Genomic DNA, 19468 nt, shown 5'->3' on the forward strand with positions numbered 1-19468 from the left:
GATTTACATAGGAAACCACAGTTGTTGGGAGCTGAAATAGGAGAAGCCTCATGGCCTCACAGTGTATTCTGGGAAGAACAAGATAGTTACAAAATTTGTGGCTATTTGATATTTTAATATTTCCAGCTCATAAACCCAGAAATTATATTGGTGATATAGCTCTGACAGGCATATTTTGCTTGTTAAACAATAACAAAATACATTTTAAGCCATATTTTTTAACATAAACTACTGTCAATTAGTAACCTAGACCTGAATTTCTTCCTCTGTTGCAAGTTCATGGCTTGGATCAATAAGACATGTTCCTATCATTTTCCCATCAGACATTACTGGAGAAACAGTAGGTGTCTGCATGGTAAGTAAAGAGAGAGAAGGAGAAAAACTGGGGGTCATGATTGGTGGAGGGTATCCGAGATTATGGATAAGGGGAGAACGAGGGTATTTTTTAAATGCTTGCCCTGATATGATATTGGGCATTCGTGGTGGCACTGTCCTTATGCCAGGCTGAGCTACTGATGTTATCAAGGGAGGAGGGAAAACAAGAGATTTCTTCTCTTTAAGGAAGCTGTGAATGTGTATGTTTTCATCTTTCAGTTTTGCAATATCATTAAACACTGAGGCAAGAGGCTGAAATCTGGGTTCCCAGCTGAGCACATAATCCCAGTTATAACCAGCTCCGAGATCCTCATCAGAGGTGCCAAGAGTTGCAAGCGAATCATACCCAGAGTCCTGCCTATCTGACATCAGGACGTATTCTCTTGTGAGGTCTGCCATTATGTCTTTCTCTTTTATTCCGATTTTCTTAAGTGTTTGAGATAACATTTTATGTGTGTAGGCTGTGTCACAGGCTTCTTCTCTGCTTTCTCCTTTAATGGTCTGCACGGTCTCCATGCTTTGCATGGTAGCCACGACATCTGTTTCTCCAGACTGACAGGAGAGCTGATCAGACTCTCTTGGGATCCCTGAATCTGGAACCCGTGAGCCATGCTCGCTCAACGCCGAGCCAGCACTCTTTCTGCAAGGATGTTCATTGATCCTTTTGATTTCCTCGTCCTCTGCAGTTTCTCCTTCGGCAGAACTGTGGCCACTGGAGTCTGAATGCCTATAGGGGACACCATCGTCCTTCCCTTCTCTGATTCCTGCTAGGCTCAGCCACTCTGCTATGGCACCCATGGGAAGCATACTGCTCTCAGTACTTTGGATATGGCAGTTCTTATCTTCTCTGCCTGAATTCACATCAGTAGCTGAGGAGGATACTGTTTCTTTTTTCACACAAGAGTTCACCAGATCTTTCCGCTTATGTCTCAGAGTAAGTGCAATAAGACTGACTGCAAGCAGTAGGAACACTATCAAGGAGATCGAAATGCTAATGGTCAGGCTGTATGCTGACACTATGGGATAACTCTCAGGAGAACTGGAAACATTTACCAAAACGGTGCATACGGTGAACTTTGACTCAATTTTGGGGCTATGAGCTCTTATCAACAATTCCAAGGTGTCATCATTCCTTTTGCTGCCATTTTTCTTTCTGTGAACAGTCTGAGTCAAATAAATATTACCACTGGTTTGATTCACAGAAAAGAACGGAGACGTTTTTAGCAGGGAGTAATGAACAACTCCATCCAGTCCACCATCACTGTCTGATGCCGTCACTTTGCCAAGCAACTGGCCTGCTTCATTCTTCTCAGGGAGATTAAAGAAATACTGATCTTGTGTAAACACCGGGTCAAATTCATCTCTCCCCTCGATATCTACCTGAACTGTAACAGTAGCCAGTAAGTCACCTTTGTCTTTTGCTTGGATTATGACACAGTACCTACTCTGACTTTCATAGTCAAACATTTGCTTTGTATGAATATCTCCTGTCAAAGGATCAACAAAGAACATGTCATGGTCTCTAGGAGCTTCACGATGAGCCAAACATGAAGACTGTATGGAGTAGGTAAGGTGTCCGTAAGAGCCTTTATCAAAATCCAGTGCATTAACAGCGCACACAAAAGAAAAGGTAGGTAGATTTTCACTGACAACACAGCTCAGGCTGGGAAACAAAAACAGGGGGGCATAATCGTTGTCATCTAGGATGCTAACAAGAACAACAGAAAAAGCCGCATTTTTTACATCAGTTCCTCCATCTGTGGCTTGGATGATCAGAGTGAATTTCATGGTATCCTCATAATCCAGCATTTTCATCAAATCCACTGATCCTGTTTTCCCATCCACATGAAAATATCCCCTGTCATTTCCAGAGATGATAGTGTAAGTGATCTCTGCGTTGGTCCCTGCATCGCAGTCATTTGCTGAAACTTCAGTAATGTAACTCCCTACAGGGATGCTTTCTTTGACATGAATATGGTACTCTGGGCTGCTAAATACCGGAGGATTATCATTAACATCCAGCACAGTTATTAGCACAGTAGCAGTTGAATTCAAGGAGGGCGTTCCATGATCAGAGGCAAGGAGGACCAAACGGTGAGAAGCCGCCATTTCCCTGTCGAGAACTTTGCTCAAAACGAGACTGCCAACAAGTTTGTAGGATGCTTCTGACTCCACAACACTTGTTTCCACAGAGAATAAATTCTCAGCATTGCCATCAATAATAGAGTATTCAACATATGTGTTTTCATGTGACCAATCATAGTCAATGGCTGAAAACGTGAGGATACTTTCTCCAACTGAAGCATCCTCACTCACGCTGAGATTGTACAGATCTCTTGTGAACTGAGGGGCATACTTATTTACATCTTCTACGTGCACCTCTACGGAGGTAACTGCACTCAGAGTGGGACTGCCACCATCCATGGCTTCTATCAGGAGCTGAATAATGGAAATCTTTTCCAGCTGTGTCACTGGTCCCGTAGTGAACACTGAACCTGAAAATAAAACAGAATTAACGAAAGCCCACACTTCAGACTCGCTAAGGCAAGTAAATGTGATTCCAAAAGCTGAATCTAATCAGTTATATTTGAAAATGACTCAACTGTAATGGCTGCACACCCCAAAGTAACTCTCTCACATCCAGAGAATAATAGGTCTACAGCTCATTGTCTAGATGGAGATCAGCGACGAGTGGTGTCTCTCAGGGGTCCATACTGGGACATCTTCACCAGTGACACAGACAGTGGGATTGAGTGCACCCTCAGCAAGTTTGCCAACACCACCAAGCTGAGTGGTGCAGCTGACACACCTAAGGGATGGGATGCCATCCAGAGGGACCTGACCAAGCTCAAGAAGTGGGCCCTTGTGAACCTCATGAGGTCTAACAAGGGCAACTGCATGGTTCCGCATCTGGGTCAGGACAACCCCCAGTATCAATACAGGCTGAGGGACAAAGGGACTGAGAGTAGCCCTGCTGCGAAGGACTTGGGGTACTGGTGGATGAAAAGCTGGACATGAGCCGGCAACGTGTGCCTGCAGCCCAGAAGGCCAACCATATCCTGGGCTGCATCAAAAGAAGAGTGGCCAGCAGGTTGAGGGAGGTGATTCTGCCCCTCTACTCCACTTTGGCGAGACCCCAGCTCTGGAGCCCTCAGCAAAGGAAAGACATGGCTCTGTTGAAGCAAGTCCAGAGGAGGGCCACAAAGATGATCAGAGGGCTGGAACACCTCTCCTCTGAGAACACGCTGAGACACTTGGCTCCAGGGAGACCTTATTCTGGGGGCTTATAAGAAAGATGGGGACAGACATTTTAGTAAAGCCTGTTACAATAGGACAAGCGGTAATGGCTTTAAACTAAAAGAGGGAAGATTTAGACTAGATATAAGGAAGGAACTTTTTTTACAATGAGTGGTGAAACACTGGAACAGGTTGCCCAGAGATGTGGTAGATGCCCCGTCCCTGGAAACATCAGGTCAGGTTGGACAGGACTCTGATCCACCTGATCTTGTTGAAGATGTCCTTGCTCACTGCAGGGGGGTTGGACTAGATGACCTTTAAAGATCCCTTCCAACCCAAACTATTCTATGATTCTAAGAAATCATAGCTAACACTTCAAAGCCAAGTCCTACCTACGATGATGCCGTATCAAATACACATACTACATTTAGACCAGCAAAAATTTCTCTTCCTAGTAACAGGCTGAACATGCAAACTGCATAAAATAAAAGGCAAAACAAAGCTAAGGAAATATAGGCTCCTTATTAGAGGTGGCTATGCTGTGTAGAGTTCATTACTGAAGGTCGTCAGTTCTCCTGTTTTGCTTGAAATCCAGTAACAGCATTACAGCCTTGTTTGTTATTTAGATAGGTTTGCCAATAAGTTATGTAAACATCTTTCATTCAAATTGCTTATCTAAACATGGGGGCTAGACTAGATGATCTTGAAAGGTCCCTTCCAACCGAAACCATTCAATGACTCTATGTTCATAAGCCATTTACTTCTACTTCACTCTTCACAGCCTATAGCTAAGCACCACAGAGATAATGCTGTGTGACAACTTTCTGAACACAGCTGAAAACAGCCACTAGCCAAACATAAAGATAGGTTGGTGAATACAGAGTAACAAATGGGTGAAAAAGAAAACAGCTTTAACTGGGTGAGATATTTGTATATTCCGTGTTTGTAGTTACTATCACTCAACAAACATTGCATTCAAAAATTTCTCATGTAAAAACCTGAGAACAGCAAATAAGCGGTAAGAACTTGCTCACTGAACAATAGTTGCACAACATTTTTGCAGTATCTAGTAATCTCTGAAGCTGGTATTCCCCAAAATCTTATGTACACGTGCATAGAAGGAGACAGACACACAGTTTTCCACCTTTCAGAGTGTTACAACATTAGGCCAGAAAATTTAAATCAGCTTAAAAAACATAAATCTTAGCAATTGAAGAAAATTATATACTTTGGAGAAAGTGTTCTCAATTTAAAAAACTTTTAAATTCCATTTAGGATTATAGGATAGCATAAACCCTCTAAAGAAGCAATCTTAAAACCACACTGCCCAAGCTGTAGAGAAGCTCCATTACGATAGGTTCAACTTATACTGAAAAATAGTAAGTATGAACTTAAATTGAATGAAAAGTAATACATGAACTGAAATGTTATGAATCAATGCAAAACGTACAGCAACTTTTCTTTCAAATCACATCAGAGGAATGGAACCTATAGGATGTTGTGACTAGCTGCCTTGTGCACGGTTCAGGGATAAACTGAGAACTCCAGTCTTTGATGCAATCAGTTCTTCAGCAACAATGGCAGATTGAGTCAAAACATATGGTGGACTTTGGCTACCAAAGACTTTCAGAACTCATGTGATCACTGGCAACAGGCAAGGAAGTGCAATAGGACTCTTCAATTTACACTGAAAAAGCTGAAATAATAAATCATGCTTACAGACTCACCATTCTTGGGATCAATGGAAAATCCCTCAGAGGAAGAGACGATTTTGTAGGAAATCATTCCATTATGCTCCGAATCCCTGTCCACAGCAGAGACTGTCAGAACAGTGGCATCCATAGAAATGAGCTCTGGCAAGCTCACCTGACACATAAAACAAAATTACCGTTTTGATAGAGCTTAATAAAAGATCTTGAACATTAAAAAAAAATTAAAAATGTATTTTGCTTCATTTTATCTTATTAAAAAAAAAAAAAACAATCATAGTTCCCAGCTTTGGAAAAAGTTTCACCTACCTGTTTTCTTCTGGGACAAAACTATAAAGAGTTGAGATATTGAAAACAATGCACACAATACAGCCAAAATTTATAGTAAACTTTACACAGTAGTAAAATCCACCTAGTTATAGTTCATTATCATAGAATCATAGAATTGTCTAGGTTGCAAGAGACCCTTGGGATCATTAAGTCCAACCATCTACCCTACTCTACAAAGTTCTCCCCTACACCATATTCCCCAACACCACATCTAAACGTCTCTCAAACACATCCAGGGATGGCGATTCAACCACCTCCCTGGGCAGTCTATTCCAATGCCCGACCACTCTTTCTGTGAAAAATTCTTTCCTAATGTTCAGTCTAAATCTACTCTGTTGGAGCTTGAAGCCATTCCCTCTTGTTCTGTCATTAATTACCTGTGAGAAGAGACCAGCACCAACCTCTCTACAGTGTCCTTTCAAATAGTTGTAGAGAGTGATGAGGTCTCCTCTCAGCCTCCTACTCCTCAAACTAAACAGTCCCAGCTCCTTCAACCACTCTTCATATGATTTGTTTGCTAGGCCCTTCACCAGCTTCGTTGCCCTCCTCTGCACTCGCTCCAGCACCTCGATATCTCTCTTGTATTGAGGTGCCCAAAACTGGACACAATACTCGAGGTGTGGCCTCACCAGTGCTGAGTACAGGGGCACAATCACCTCCCTACTTCTGCTGGCCACACTATTTCTAATACAAGCCACTGAATGTCTTTTTCCAATAGTGCACTAATAGAAGGAATATCTACAACAGACTGCAACAAAAATTGGCTTTTCTCCCTGCTTTCAGAAACACCTTGATTTTCGTACATGAAATACAGTCTGCAATCCCCATCTGGAGTATATGACTGACCACTAAAAAAGCCCAACACGTACCATGAGAATTCCAGCACCAGAGCACTTAATCATCACTGGACTATTCCTAGAATTTACTTTTTCAAAATGCTCCCTGTTTTCTTCATATAATCTAGGAAACCAAGAAAGTCCTTTCCACTTCTTAAGAGCTTCCATTATTTGAAGTCCAGATACAGTACTTTTGTGGCTAAAGTTTCCTTCCACCTTATAAATCTAATTTAAAATGAACAGTATGATATAGCAGCTACCTTTGTCATAATTTCAAGTGTTAGTTTAAGTCATTTTAACGGAGTGACTATATCATATAATAGCCATAGATATATATATATGAAACTATATATGAAAAGCATAAATATGAAAGCACTTGAAAGGACAATAAAAGGGCAAAAAATACAGGATGATGACTAGGGAATTACACGTATCATTGACCGAAAAGAAGCAGTGTATTTTATTGTCCAAGCAATACATCAAAACATCAGGATTGTGGAGAGAGCAGCTCAGCTGTTTACGTTAGCATAGTCAATAGAGCTACACTGTTTTGTGTACCCTGCCTGTAACGTCTGCTCCAATCCACAAAAAAAATCCCTAACACTTGCACAAGCAAGTACTTGCCTAAACTGTTCTCCAAAATCAGACACATATGAGGGTTAAGAAAACTTAAGGCAAGGTCTAAAAATCACTTGAGCATTAATAGTGCATTTTTTTTCCCCAGAATTTAGATTTGTGAGTTTAAGTGGGCAATTTACACAAATCCTGACAACTCAGGCACCTGAAACTTTCACAGGTACCTACAGTCTGTCTCATAGTTATGTAAGTGACTAAACTGCTGCACCTGCACATGCTTAGAGGTTGAAATTTCTTTACTAAGCCAAATGTTTAGACTTATTTCTTGACTAAATCTGAGATTTATAAATGAAGCATTATTAAACCCAAGTCTTCTGTGGTGCGTCATATTTTTGACACTGAGCACATCCACCACACACAAAAAGCACCAAGTCAAGCAAACAGCTGAGTTCACAGGATCACAGAATGGCTGAGGCTGGCGGGCACCTCCAGAGGTCATCTTGTCCAACCCTTGCTCAGAGCAAGTTCTGAACACTGGACCCTGCTCCCCAAACTGGTTTGGATTATATCCAGTAACTCCTAGTGATCCATGCTTGGTGTATGGAGTACAGCTAGCACTCACATCACTTTCCTCCTGAAGTCAGAAACCACAAACATGAAAACTGAACAATTCCCTCAGTCCTTTTAGCAGAATTCCTAGGAAGGGGCTGGGGTTTCCCAGAAGAGCTCTGCTCTGTTTCTGCTCAGTAATAGTTTGCAGAGACCTTCCTTGTCAGTGCTCAAATGCATTTTTAAGACAAATATAAACAAACACTCCTACTATTTATCATCATATACAGTTTGTTGTCCGTTTGCCACATTCCCACCTGATACGAATCCTGAGTAAACACTGGTGGGTTATCATTGACGTCCAAAAGAAGGATGGCAAGTTTTACTTCTGTTTGATGTACAGAATCTGAAACTATGACTCTCAGCTTATACACAGCAGTTTCTTCAAAATCTAATGGTTCCACCACTGTGACTACACCGGTGTGTTGATCGATGGCAAATTTCATTCCAGGACTATTATCATAAATAAAACCAAACTGAAGTGCTGGCCTGGAGTCCGCATCACTTGCCGACACACGAGTCACTATAAAACCAGGCAGGGCATCTGAAACAATAATTCAGAATAAGTCATAGCTAAAAGATGATGTTACAATTTCTGAAGACTTTGCTAATTTTGTAATACTGAATCTTAGATATATGTAATCTTTCTGTATTTGCTTTTGGTGTATTTTGATTATGTGTTTTAGAGTAAGATCAATATCCAGAAATGCTACAGAAACAGTAGGGATTTCTTCAAATGCATCTGCTTTATCCCAATTTGAATTTGGGTTTTCTTTAGACTTTCCCAGATTCAGTGTAGCCATAACTGTTTTTTCACCAGCAACAGGAACTTCCATGGTTTTCCACAAGCATTTAGGTGACATGAATTTATTGAACAGTGGCACAAACTCCCACAAGAATATTTAACTGAGGAATCAGAGTCTCCTGGTCTGTGTAGAATGAGCGAATGCAATTCTGAAGCTTCTCCAAAGGAGAAGGCCACTACAGAGAAACAAGACCTCCAGCCAGACCTACATAGCACAAAGATCTTAAGAGCTCAAGGTATAGTCCCATGAGATTGAGAAACTGGATACAGACAGCTTCTGTCATGTGCCAAACTGACAGTACCGGGGATTGCAAACTGAAACTTATTAGCGATCATCTAACAAAGCCTGGAGCTAACAAACTAGACCATTTCCCCTTTGCATGCCTGGGGCATTACGCCTCAAAAACAATGCGCAATGTCCTAAAGCAAGCTCTTAAACAGAATACAAAAACCTAAATAAGTAGCCAGTAGTTTACAGCTGCTGTGTATCCATGACTCCCATACTTGTCATTACCAGTGAGAGCTAAATTTAGAAAAGGCTAAAAAAATATCACTAGAAAGACAGCCTTGCTATCTTTTGTTAACAAGAGTATTGGAATTTCAGCACCTATATCTTTATAAATTTTCTGCTGTGTATCTCAGTGCATCATACGTATGATGCCTGTATTTGAAAATGCTGGGCTTAAGACTCAAGGTCTGCAAATGTTGAGCTAATGTCACACAACATATCAGATGTATGCTGGGATGAGAACTCAGGAGGGTCCTGGGTCCTCCTCTTCATGATTATCAACTGGATCAAGCTATAGAGCATTTTAAATTTACAGAAATTACATTCAAATTTACAGAAATTACTTCTTTCATCACAGTGAAGTTCAAAATGTCTCTTTTCTAGCAACGCTCGTTTTAACACCAAGTATTTTTATTGGAGAAAAGCAGAAATTGAAGACATCTGAAGAATATGACACTGGAGTCCAAAACGAACAGATTACAGATGTATTTCTGCAGAGTTTGTTTTCCTCTTTCTGAATTGCCTATGGTTTTGTTCCAAGCTATTCTTAAACACAATGTCTAAAGATTAAGAATAATGCCTCTGAGAACAAAAGCAGATCACAATTTACTTTGATATTTCAGTATTAATACGATCATAATGGATCATACATTTGTACGATTTCAGTATTGATATGATCATAATGGATCATTTTTACTACAGTATCTTCATTACACAAATCACCAAAAGCACTATCATCTGACAAATCCCAATCTTAAAACTTAGCTGTACTATCACACTTACTTTCTGGGACCTCCACTTCCCCTAGTGGTTGGATAACTGGAGCATTGTCATTAGCATCTAACACTTGTATCCTCACAATACTTGTAGCAGAAAGTCTGGGGTTTCCTTTATCAGCAGCTTGTACAACCAACCTACAATTAAAGGAAGCAGTAATTGTCACTATTGGTCAGAAATCACAGAATTATCCACCAATGGAAAAGAAAAATTACAAACTAAAAGTTTAGCCCTTTCTGCTCCTCTTTGCAACTCTTAAGTTCCATCTTTCTTTGTGTAAGGTTGACTGTCTGGAGTTTTATTTTTTGTGTCTTGCAGGAAAAATGTCCAGGAGATTCTAGGTGGCAAAAACGTAACAAAATCATACAAAGAAAAGGAAGTATTCATCTGGATTCATTTCACCCATTTTCATACGAAATGTAGGTGGTTTAACAAGCTAGCAAGACTCTTCCAAATAAGACACGTTTCTCCAGTTGGTAATTCAGAGCAGGAATTAAAATTTAAGTACTAAATTGTCCTTTGCAGGAACCTGACTCCCCTCATTGTTTATAAAGAGACAAATGGAATGTGAAAATTGAGTAATATGAAAACATCCAAAGTAATCTTCAACCAAAATGTCTGCAGACATTTGCAGAATGGTGTGCAGAATACACGCATCATTTGACAATGGCAAAATTCCCACTGATTTTAGTGGGACCATAATCTCACTGTCAGATTAAGAGAGTTTCCCTGTACACTTCCATTTTACACCTGAGTAAGGATGGATAGCAGATTCTGTTAACAACCTTTTGATTTCCACAAACAATGTAGCAAAAAAACCAGTAAGCAATGACCCGATAAACACAGATAAAAGGATCTTTACTCTCTACAGGAACTAGCTTCTGAACAATAAAGAGCAAATGTGAATTGTAAGCAAAGTTTATTTGGAAGACTTCACCCCTCCCCCGTATTAAAGGTTAACCAGTAGGGAATTCAAAATTAAATCTAACTCAACAGGTGCTTCAAAAAAAGGAAGCGACAAAAAAAGAAAATATCAAGCCATGCGAAAGGGTATACAAGTCAGAGTCTGGTATCTCAACTAAATGTTTTGTGTGCTAACAACTGCTTGCGTGTTGTATCATATTTTCTGGGTCTCCCTGCAGATCGTCTGAACGCTTTATTTGTCCCTTTTTCTAAGCCACAGTTTCTGTTTAAAGTGTCAAATCAAATAGATACAACTTCCTACATGTTCACATGACAGTACGGAATACCGAGCCTGTAACTCGAGCTGTGGATTGCAGCACTTCCATTCCTGAACCACACCGGCTCTGCTCTGGGTGTCCTTGTGGTTTCTGTCACCGGCAGAACACATAACTTGAATTGCAGGCCAGTATTCTATCAGTGACCATGTATGATTCCATATAGAAAGTGTATTTTTTCTAGAATGAATATCGGTAAGGTATACATGTGGAAATATTTTACTAAAAATAATCACTTTCTAAGGTTTCAGGAAAAAACTCTCATAGAAACATTTCAGCCAAGGCATTAAAATTAAGGTTCTGTCAACACTTTCATTATAACTCCTGTTATAAGGGACTTAGAAGAAAATGTTCAATTTAGATAAAATAAACAACTTGCAAATTTGAAAGAACCAATGGTAACATTTTGAAATTAAACAGGAAAATAGTTTTGAAAGCCTCTTTTGTTATTCACTTTTCACCTAACAATGTACAGGTTAACAGCATATTAATAAAGAGAAGGAATACGAAGCTTTAGATTCCTTGAACTAACGTACATTTTAAAAGGCTAGAATTCCAACATAAATAAAGAAATAAATCAGCCTCCAAGTTAAAGACAAATATGAGAATTATTATGCTTACACGTTCAATGCTTCATCAACAGTAAACATCCTTCCTTTGAAGGATTTATTCTAGGCATTCTTTTAAAGCACTAGTTACAAATAAAATGTATTATGATATTTAAATGTCTGAAAATCAGAACTGATGTTTTTGATTCAGTGAAAAACTGAAAAATAAACTCCAAATGAAGTGTTCTGTATATTAAGTTAAAACAAAGTGTTTCCTTTAGGACACTATTATCAAATTACACTGATATTTAAAAAAAAATAATCATATTCTGTTGATCTTTTTGATGTGGTTTTCTGAGAGTTGTTCTGGTTCATGAGAATTCTGATTGGTTGTTTAAAACTTTGAGGCCCCAGAGGACTGGAAAACTTGCAAATACTTTAACTGATGCCACAACCATATGGGGGGAAAAAAAAAAGTAATTTCCACTGACACATACACAGAAATCTACTTTTTGTACAGATTGCAACACATAAAAAGGGAGTATTAATGAGTCTGCATACTCATATATTCTCTTCAAGGTATGATTTATTTGCTTTCTAATTCCAATTATGGCATGACCTGTAAAGAAAAATTTCATGTCCACTTGATCATATTTACTCACAGTTTCTTGGAAAACAGGAAAAAAATAATACTTGGTAGAAAACATCTTATAGATGGAAACAGTTTACAGAAGCATCTTTATCATATTAAGGAGAAGAAAATTTGGACTACATTCTAATTAAAGAACAGAACGTGTCCCTGTTTCTTGGATTTGGTTTGAGTGCTTTCTCTGTGTCTTTACTTAGTTATAAAAAATGGTTCCAGAGAGGGAATGGCTGTACCATTCTTACTAAACTAAAATTCAGGAACTGTCATCATTCCTATAGCGAATCATCACGCTCACTTGTATCAGTAACTTGCCATTGATTAAACAGGACTATATTTCTTCTCCCAAATTTGAGAAGTACCCAAGAATGCATGGTATATATGGGCAACTTTAGTGCTGTTCTCAATGCTGTCTGACTTGCACCCAGGCTCTGTGGGTAATGGATATCAACAGAAAACTATAAAATACGTAACATCAGCAATCTCAAGTTACCGTCAACAAAAAGAATAATACATTTTTATAAGAAACTTGCATACAAACCTGTAAGATGAAGTGTTTTCATGATCTAGGACTGTATTAGTTGCTAAAATCCCTCGTGCTGAATCAATTAGAAACGTTGCATTTTCATTACCAGATAAAATTGAGTACTCAATTTCTCCATTCAGCCCACTGTCGAAGTCAGTTGCAAATACCTGTTTGGGAGGAAAACCGAGGCTTAATTCAAAATGGCAGAATGCGATTTCAGAAAGAAAAACCTTATACTACAGTTTCTCGTTACTTTCCTTTCGACCACACAGATTTAAGCAAATAATCATATTGGTCTCCAACATGAACGTCATGTGAGGTCACAAAATCTGGTCACAAATTGCAATAGGATGAACATGAATTCTTTCCCTGAGTAATCTGAAGTTCAGCTACATAAAGAGCTAGGGCTGGATGTAATCATTTTACACTGCTTAAATTACTATAAGGTTGCTGTTAGAACACTGTCTCTGTTTAGGGCATAAAAATGCACTTTCTCAGGGGTCCAGGACTGGACCTTAAAGTATTACTGCTATACAAATAGACAAAGGATAACATAAATAAATTATAAGTTTTTGAGCTTTCATGGAATAATTCATTAAGTACTTTTTAAAATACAAAGCAGAAAATGTAGAAAGGGCAGAGGCAAGCTATAAAACCAACAGAATAAATAACATTCAACAGCAGTGAACAGGTTTCTGAAAGACTCTTCTGGCTCTTTGAAGAGCAGTCTTTGTATTTTTCTGGTTGCTGAACAAGCATTATAATGGATACAGGATCCAAACCATAGCAGAGGCAACCAGTCAGACTGAATAAAGGAAACATAACAGAATGTATTCTGTCATAAAATTTTGACTACACATCTGGGTTGACTGCCTTTTGATTCTTCTCCATTTCTGGACATACGTTTCTCTAAATACAATGTCCATCAGTTTCTAATCACTTTGCCCTGGAGGCATTTGTAGCTTTCCATTTATTTATTCTCTTGAGGAGGAATATCTTTAGTACCTAACATGACCCTCACTGCGACCTGAGTTGCAATGCAAGAACATGTACTGAGGAAATTATGAGTTCTTCTAGTCCAACTGATGTCTTCTTTTGCTTGAACACAGCCAGCTGGAAACACTTTCAGAGAATGGATCCATTCAGAGGAAGAAGTGTTTGCACATTTAAATTGAGACAAGCTGCTCTTTAGGCATCAGATTTTAAATTGAACACTTGGGTTTGACTCTACTAGTCTGATGAGTTGAAAGTATTCTTTTTATTGCTATATCCCTTTCAGTAGATGCATTAATGCAAGACCCAGCCTATATTGTAACCAGAACCACAGCTTTGAATGGTATTTTTCAACTACTTGAAGAGAGAAACAGAAAATTAAAAAAAAAAAAGAAAAAAGAAATTGAAGTCCAGCTGCACAACTATTAAGACGACAGAGAATTCTCTTTCAACTTAACAAACCTGAATGAAAGATCTGAAATGTGGTCTAGAAAAAAATCACTGAATGTTTTAGATATCTAAGCAAAGTAGTAGCAACATCAAGAACTCCACTCTCAGTTTTTAAGTTACAGTGGTCCAGAAGAGACCCGGGTAGGACTGTAGTCATGATCAAATCAAACAAACTTCTCTTTAACTACAGCACTGGGCTTGGGAAGATATATTTCCACTTACCTGTACAATGTCTGTTTTAGGACTTTGGCCTTCCCATACCGATGCTTTGTAATAGCTTTGCTCAAATTTAGGTACATTGTCATTCACATCTTGAATCAAAACCATCACTTCACAGAATGCTGAATCTAAGCTATTTTCAGCCAAAACTGAAAGATGTATTTTATTCTTAACTTCATAATCAAGAGACTTTGGCTTTTTTACTGTGATTGCACCTGGTGTATTAAAATAAAAATAAGATTAAAAAAAATCAAGATGGGGCTTAGGTAGTCAGGTAAAAACACCCACAAATGCAGTTATGAAATCCCTAACGCTTGTGGTCTCCTTCACTGAACACACGACAGAATTGCAGCAAGCTTCCTATCATGTCTTTCCTCTACCTATCATCACCCCTTGCATGCTAGTTATTGTACAAATCTCAGACAGCTGAGTTTTCACTGAACAACCACAACACTGGCAATGTCCTAAAACAAAGCGGATTTACTTGTAGAGGGATAGAAAGGAAGAAAGTGGCTGCATGCCCTGTGCTCCTTGACATGCGGCAATGAGCTAGCCGTGTTTGAAGAGACTCTTGGCCCTCATCTGGGAGTGGCTACATCTAATCCTCCATCTGTGTCCAAATTGGGCAATAGCTGTATCAATTTCTGTGTCCGACTGACATGCGGGTAAAACACTGACTCCTTCCAATGCAGTGAGCACACCCCAACTCCCCCCCTTCTGTCAAAAAGAATCAGTTAAAATTATTGAGACTACAAGTGCAACTAGACATCTCCACATTCAATCTGAAATGTCCTTGGAAAGCCATAGTGATTGTTTTAACGTTCTAGGTGATATACTAATATAATCAAAATTCTTCATTACATCTAAATATCAAACATAGTTCATTTGCACATTAATTTCACTAGAATTCAAATTCAGTTTTGCATGGATTTTTCAGTAATGATGCCATGAATATCTATATCCCAAGCCTGTGATAGCATAAGAACCTATCTATTGCGGCTCTCCAAGCTAGTGCTTCTTAGCTTTTATTTCTAAGATAAGCAGCAATGATTGGCTCCTATTTACGGATCTGTCCAGTGTTCAAGAATTGCTTCTTGAACATAAAGATTTCGAAGCCAGCAGGTAGTCTCTCTTCAACAACACTTAAAAATCATCATATTCTCTATACAGAAAAAGCAAAATAGACAGTGGCAGAAGGAATACACAAGATGATAGAGCATAACTGAAAGACTCTAGTGTAGAGTAGCGCAAATAATCAAGTTTGAGGTACACCACCTAGAAGAAATAAGTGAAAGAACCAGGAGCTGCTCATTCTAGAGAAGCGCACACGAAGAAGAAATGGGCTAACAGTCTTCAAATATGTAAATAGTTTTTTTGCCTTTGCCTTATGTCTATTGTTACTAGATTAAGAAGTAATAAATTTAAATTATTTCAACACACATTCAAATAAAGATGAATAAAAACTTTCCAACTGCCAAGACTTGTACAGACTATTGAGAAGGTTTGCAGAATCACATTCACTGGAGGTTTTTAAAAACATGACAGACAAACTTCTGTCTATATAGGTACAGCTGATTCCATTTCTGTGTCAAACAACAGACTAGTTCATGTCTTTCGGTCACTTCCTATATACTTGTCCTGGTTTGAGTGACACAGGACTAATTTCTTCTAATGCTTAGGAAAGCTGCGCTTTTAGAAAACTCTAGTGTCTGAATTTGTGAAAATATTTATTTCACAGCCAGCTATAGTATGTGGGTTTCAAGGTCTCAGTGTTTTTGAGCTTGCCAGGTGCAGGGATGAGGAGGAGCGAGAGCAAGACACTTGACCCAAGCTGGCCAATGGGGTTATTTCATACCACGAAAATCACAGTTAATATAAATTAGAAAGTTTGCTGAGAAGTGCTCTCTCCCTTAACGGTTGCGATCCAGAGAGCTTCTTCTTGGTGCCGGACCCCTGAGAACTTCCCTTCCTCCCAAAGCTGTAGTGCTTGCAATGTCCAACATTTGCTGCCCACTGCTGGGAGTGCACAGCTTCCTGCTGATAGAATTACCTGAGTATAATCCTCGTATATTTTATATTGCTATCGGGACCAATATTGGTTCTTTAGTGTTATTAATGTTAATTATCTAGTCTTACTCTATTAAATCTGTTTAGATTTCAACCCTCGTGTTTCCTTATTTTTCCCCAGTTCCCCTTCCTGGGTCAGGAGGGGTCCTCAGGTGAGAGAATAATTGTCTAAATGACAATACTTTATGTGATTCTGCAATATAATAAATCCCCTAGAACAGGAGAAAGTCTTCTCCAAAATGGGGTTAATTAACATTAGTGCTTGAAAAGACAAGTAGAGCACACTTTTGGCTGTTTAGAATACCTAAGGTAGAAAGGGCATCAATATAGCTCAAAGTACTTCTGCTGTAGAAACAACGGGTAGAGAGTTAATGGTATAAAAATTAATGCTGAGGTAAGAACTGCTTTTAAAAAGTCCTGAAAGGCTGCACTTCTATTAACTTTTTCTAAGAAACAGAAGAAAAGTTTCAGAAGAAAGGAAACAGAAGAAACCACAATAGCTCAAGTATCTGAAAAGACGACTTTTGACATCCACTGCTATAGAAATTCCATGACCATTTGCGAAGAGAGTGCTTATAAGACTCTTAAAAACATCATGTAACCATTTTTCATACTGACTTGGTAAAAAAGGGAAAATCCCATTTGATTTTTTTCTTTTTTTCGGAGGTGATAGTGGAGAAGATTTGTTTTCTTGGGGATAAACCTGTCTGCCTCTAAGATGTTCTTTAAGATTAATCTCTCTAGCTTTATTTCTGTGAAATAAGGAGGACTCAGAAATCAAGTGTATTCACTTTAAGTGCCCCTCACTTGAAAAAAGCAAAATTATTTTAACTGCCCATCAACATCAAACACAATAGCTTTACAGGAGTACACCACTCGAAGCCTGGAGACTTCAGAATAATCAGAAATTAAAGCCTCCAGGAACTCAGGGAGAAAGACATTTGTCAAGAGTACAACCTATGTACACTGTTTCTGAGGAAAACTGCTTACGCTGTCTATGCCATCCCAGAAAGACTCCAGCTATTCAGAAAGCAAACTCTTTTGTTGCAGATGTTTAGGAGCTGGGGGGGCAACCAGAGTAACTATGCTTTCTCACATGCCTTAGATGAGAGCACGTAAACGCACATGGGGAACCCCCCACTCTCCTGCCATCAGAAGCACCTGACTGAAGAGCAGGTGAAAGCAGACCTGATGCAGAACGTAAATACAATCGCCAAAAAAATATACAAACATGACTCAGACTTGTCAAGGTTTGTCTGAAACAAAGAGCCTCAACAAGGGTCTAATGCTTCCTACACTAGGAGTATTTTGAAGGATTATGTTTATTAAGTTTTTGATCCACTTTATGATGAGAAACAAGATGGAGTCTCACCTTGTGTCACAAAGCAGTAGTTTATCAACTCCCAATACCTGGTGATCATTAGTTACTCAGAACTGAGTGTTTTAAACAGGTATGCTGGTGTTCAACTTCTTTCCATGACAATTTTACAATAGTGCAAGTATCTCCACATCCTTGGTTTTACTAATGATTTATTCATTGTTAACAGGAGAGTAATACTCTAAGTAATACTTGCTATATTTTAGAGACCACACTCTTTAAGCTACACACAGACACTTGGAAAAAAAAATATTTAAAAAATGTACCTGTAATGGGGTGTATGGAGAATATGCTTTCCTTGTCACTGAAGATGCTGTATTTTATATTTTCTCCTGTAAACTTGCGTTCATAAGCTTCTACAGTTAGAAGTGATGTACCTACAGAAGCAATAAGATATTTTCATCATGTCCACTTTAGAAGGTTTTATTCTGATTTTATATTACTGTGATTCGTAGCAGATGCACAGGCAGGTGCTTATTCATGAATTCAAATAGTAGACCATAGAAACAACTCTTCCATGACTTTCATTGACACTACAACTTCATAGTCAAGGCACTGTCTATCCCTCCTTGCCCAGTAAATTACTTATCTGACCACAACTTCATCACCTGCCTAAGTAAAATGATGAGTTTTAACTTTTCCTAATTGCAAACTCCCATGTACCACTGGAATTACCTCTTACCTGAAGTCATATGTATTCCTTTTATTCAGGTTATGCTGTCTTTGGTCATTTAAATCTCACGTTTTCATGAATTCTTTTAAGGAAAACAGTCCTTTTTTTGTGCATCATAGGAATGCACGTTACCCCTGAATCACCATTAAGAGTTTATTTTTCTTTCATTTATCTGAATTCAATTTGGATTTTTGAACAATATTTTAAATGAAATATTCTTAAAAAACGTTTAATTAGCCATCTTATGACAGAGAATGAAAAGATGAAACTACATATATAGCTATGTGTCAATTCAAGCAGAAGCCAAATTCAATGAAAAGAACGATGATTTAATATAGAATACAAGAAACATGAAATAAAAATCCTGTTTGAAATAGGATTACAGGAAAAATGTGGATCTGAATACATTATCCTGCTCAGAATCATCATGTCTAACAAAAATGTAGCAAGTTTAAAAAGCATTACCAAGATTTCCAAATAATTATTCTTTTCAAGTGAGTTACAGCATTGTTTAGTATATATGGTAATTGATTTTAATGGATTTTAATTATTTAATTTAATTGTAATTGATTCCATGCAACTGTGATGGAATGAGGTTACTGTGCAACCTGAACTCTTCCAAGCAGCATTACAGGCAACTAGCTATTTTATTACATTACAAAGGGCATGCTGTTCATACTCAGTGTCCTGGATGTTGGAGGAAAGGACTTTATCTTTAGTGTAAAAATGAGAGGAAACATTCCTCTTAAAACTATCTTCTACATTTTTTTATTTTAGCATTGTAACTTATTAATATTTAAAACCAGAAATTTTTCAGTGGTTTGTCATTTGATCCTAAAATCTGACTGTCAAAAGCAAAAATACGCTGATTTTGACAGATAATTTTCTGTACGAGTCAATCTATTTATAAGATATTTACTAGAAAAGTTAGGGAAGTAACATCCAACCGTCCGATAGGTAAAGACTGA

General features: G+C 38.4%; 1 protein-coding gene across 1 annotated transcript in view; it reads right to left on the reverse strand.

The window, feature by feature from the left end:
* Nucleotides 1-246: 246 nt before the first annotated feature.
* The window catches only part of DCHS2 (dachsous cadherin-related 2), a gene marked incomplete at both ends in the record, with an annotated part of 121761 nt that continues 102539 nt past the window's right edge, over nucleotides 247-19468 (reverse strand). Inside the window, 7 exons of the mRNA XM_082482587.1 lie at nucleotides 247-2870; nucleotides 5340-5478; nucleotides 7930-8216; nucleotides 9769-9899; nucleotides 12736-12887; nucleotides 14386-14597; nucleotides 18094-18204. Of these exons, the coding sequence (XP_082338713.1) occupies nucleotides 247-2870; nucleotides 5340-5478; nucleotides 7930-8216; nucleotides 9769-9899; nucleotides 12736-12887; nucleotides 14386-14597; nucleotides 18094-18204 (3656 nt within the window). The remainder of the gene's footprint in view (nucleotides 2871-5339; nucleotides 5479-7929; nucleotides 8217-9768; nucleotides 9900-12735; nucleotides 12888-14385; nucleotides 14598-18093; nucleotides 18205-19468) is intronic.

Source organism: Vanellus vanellus (genome assembly GCF_965231255.1).
Source record: "Vanellus vanellus genome assembly, chromosome: 4".
NCBI classification, from domain to species: Eukaryota; Metazoa; Chordata; class Aves; order Charadriiformes; family Charadriidae; genus Vanellus; species Vanellus vanellus.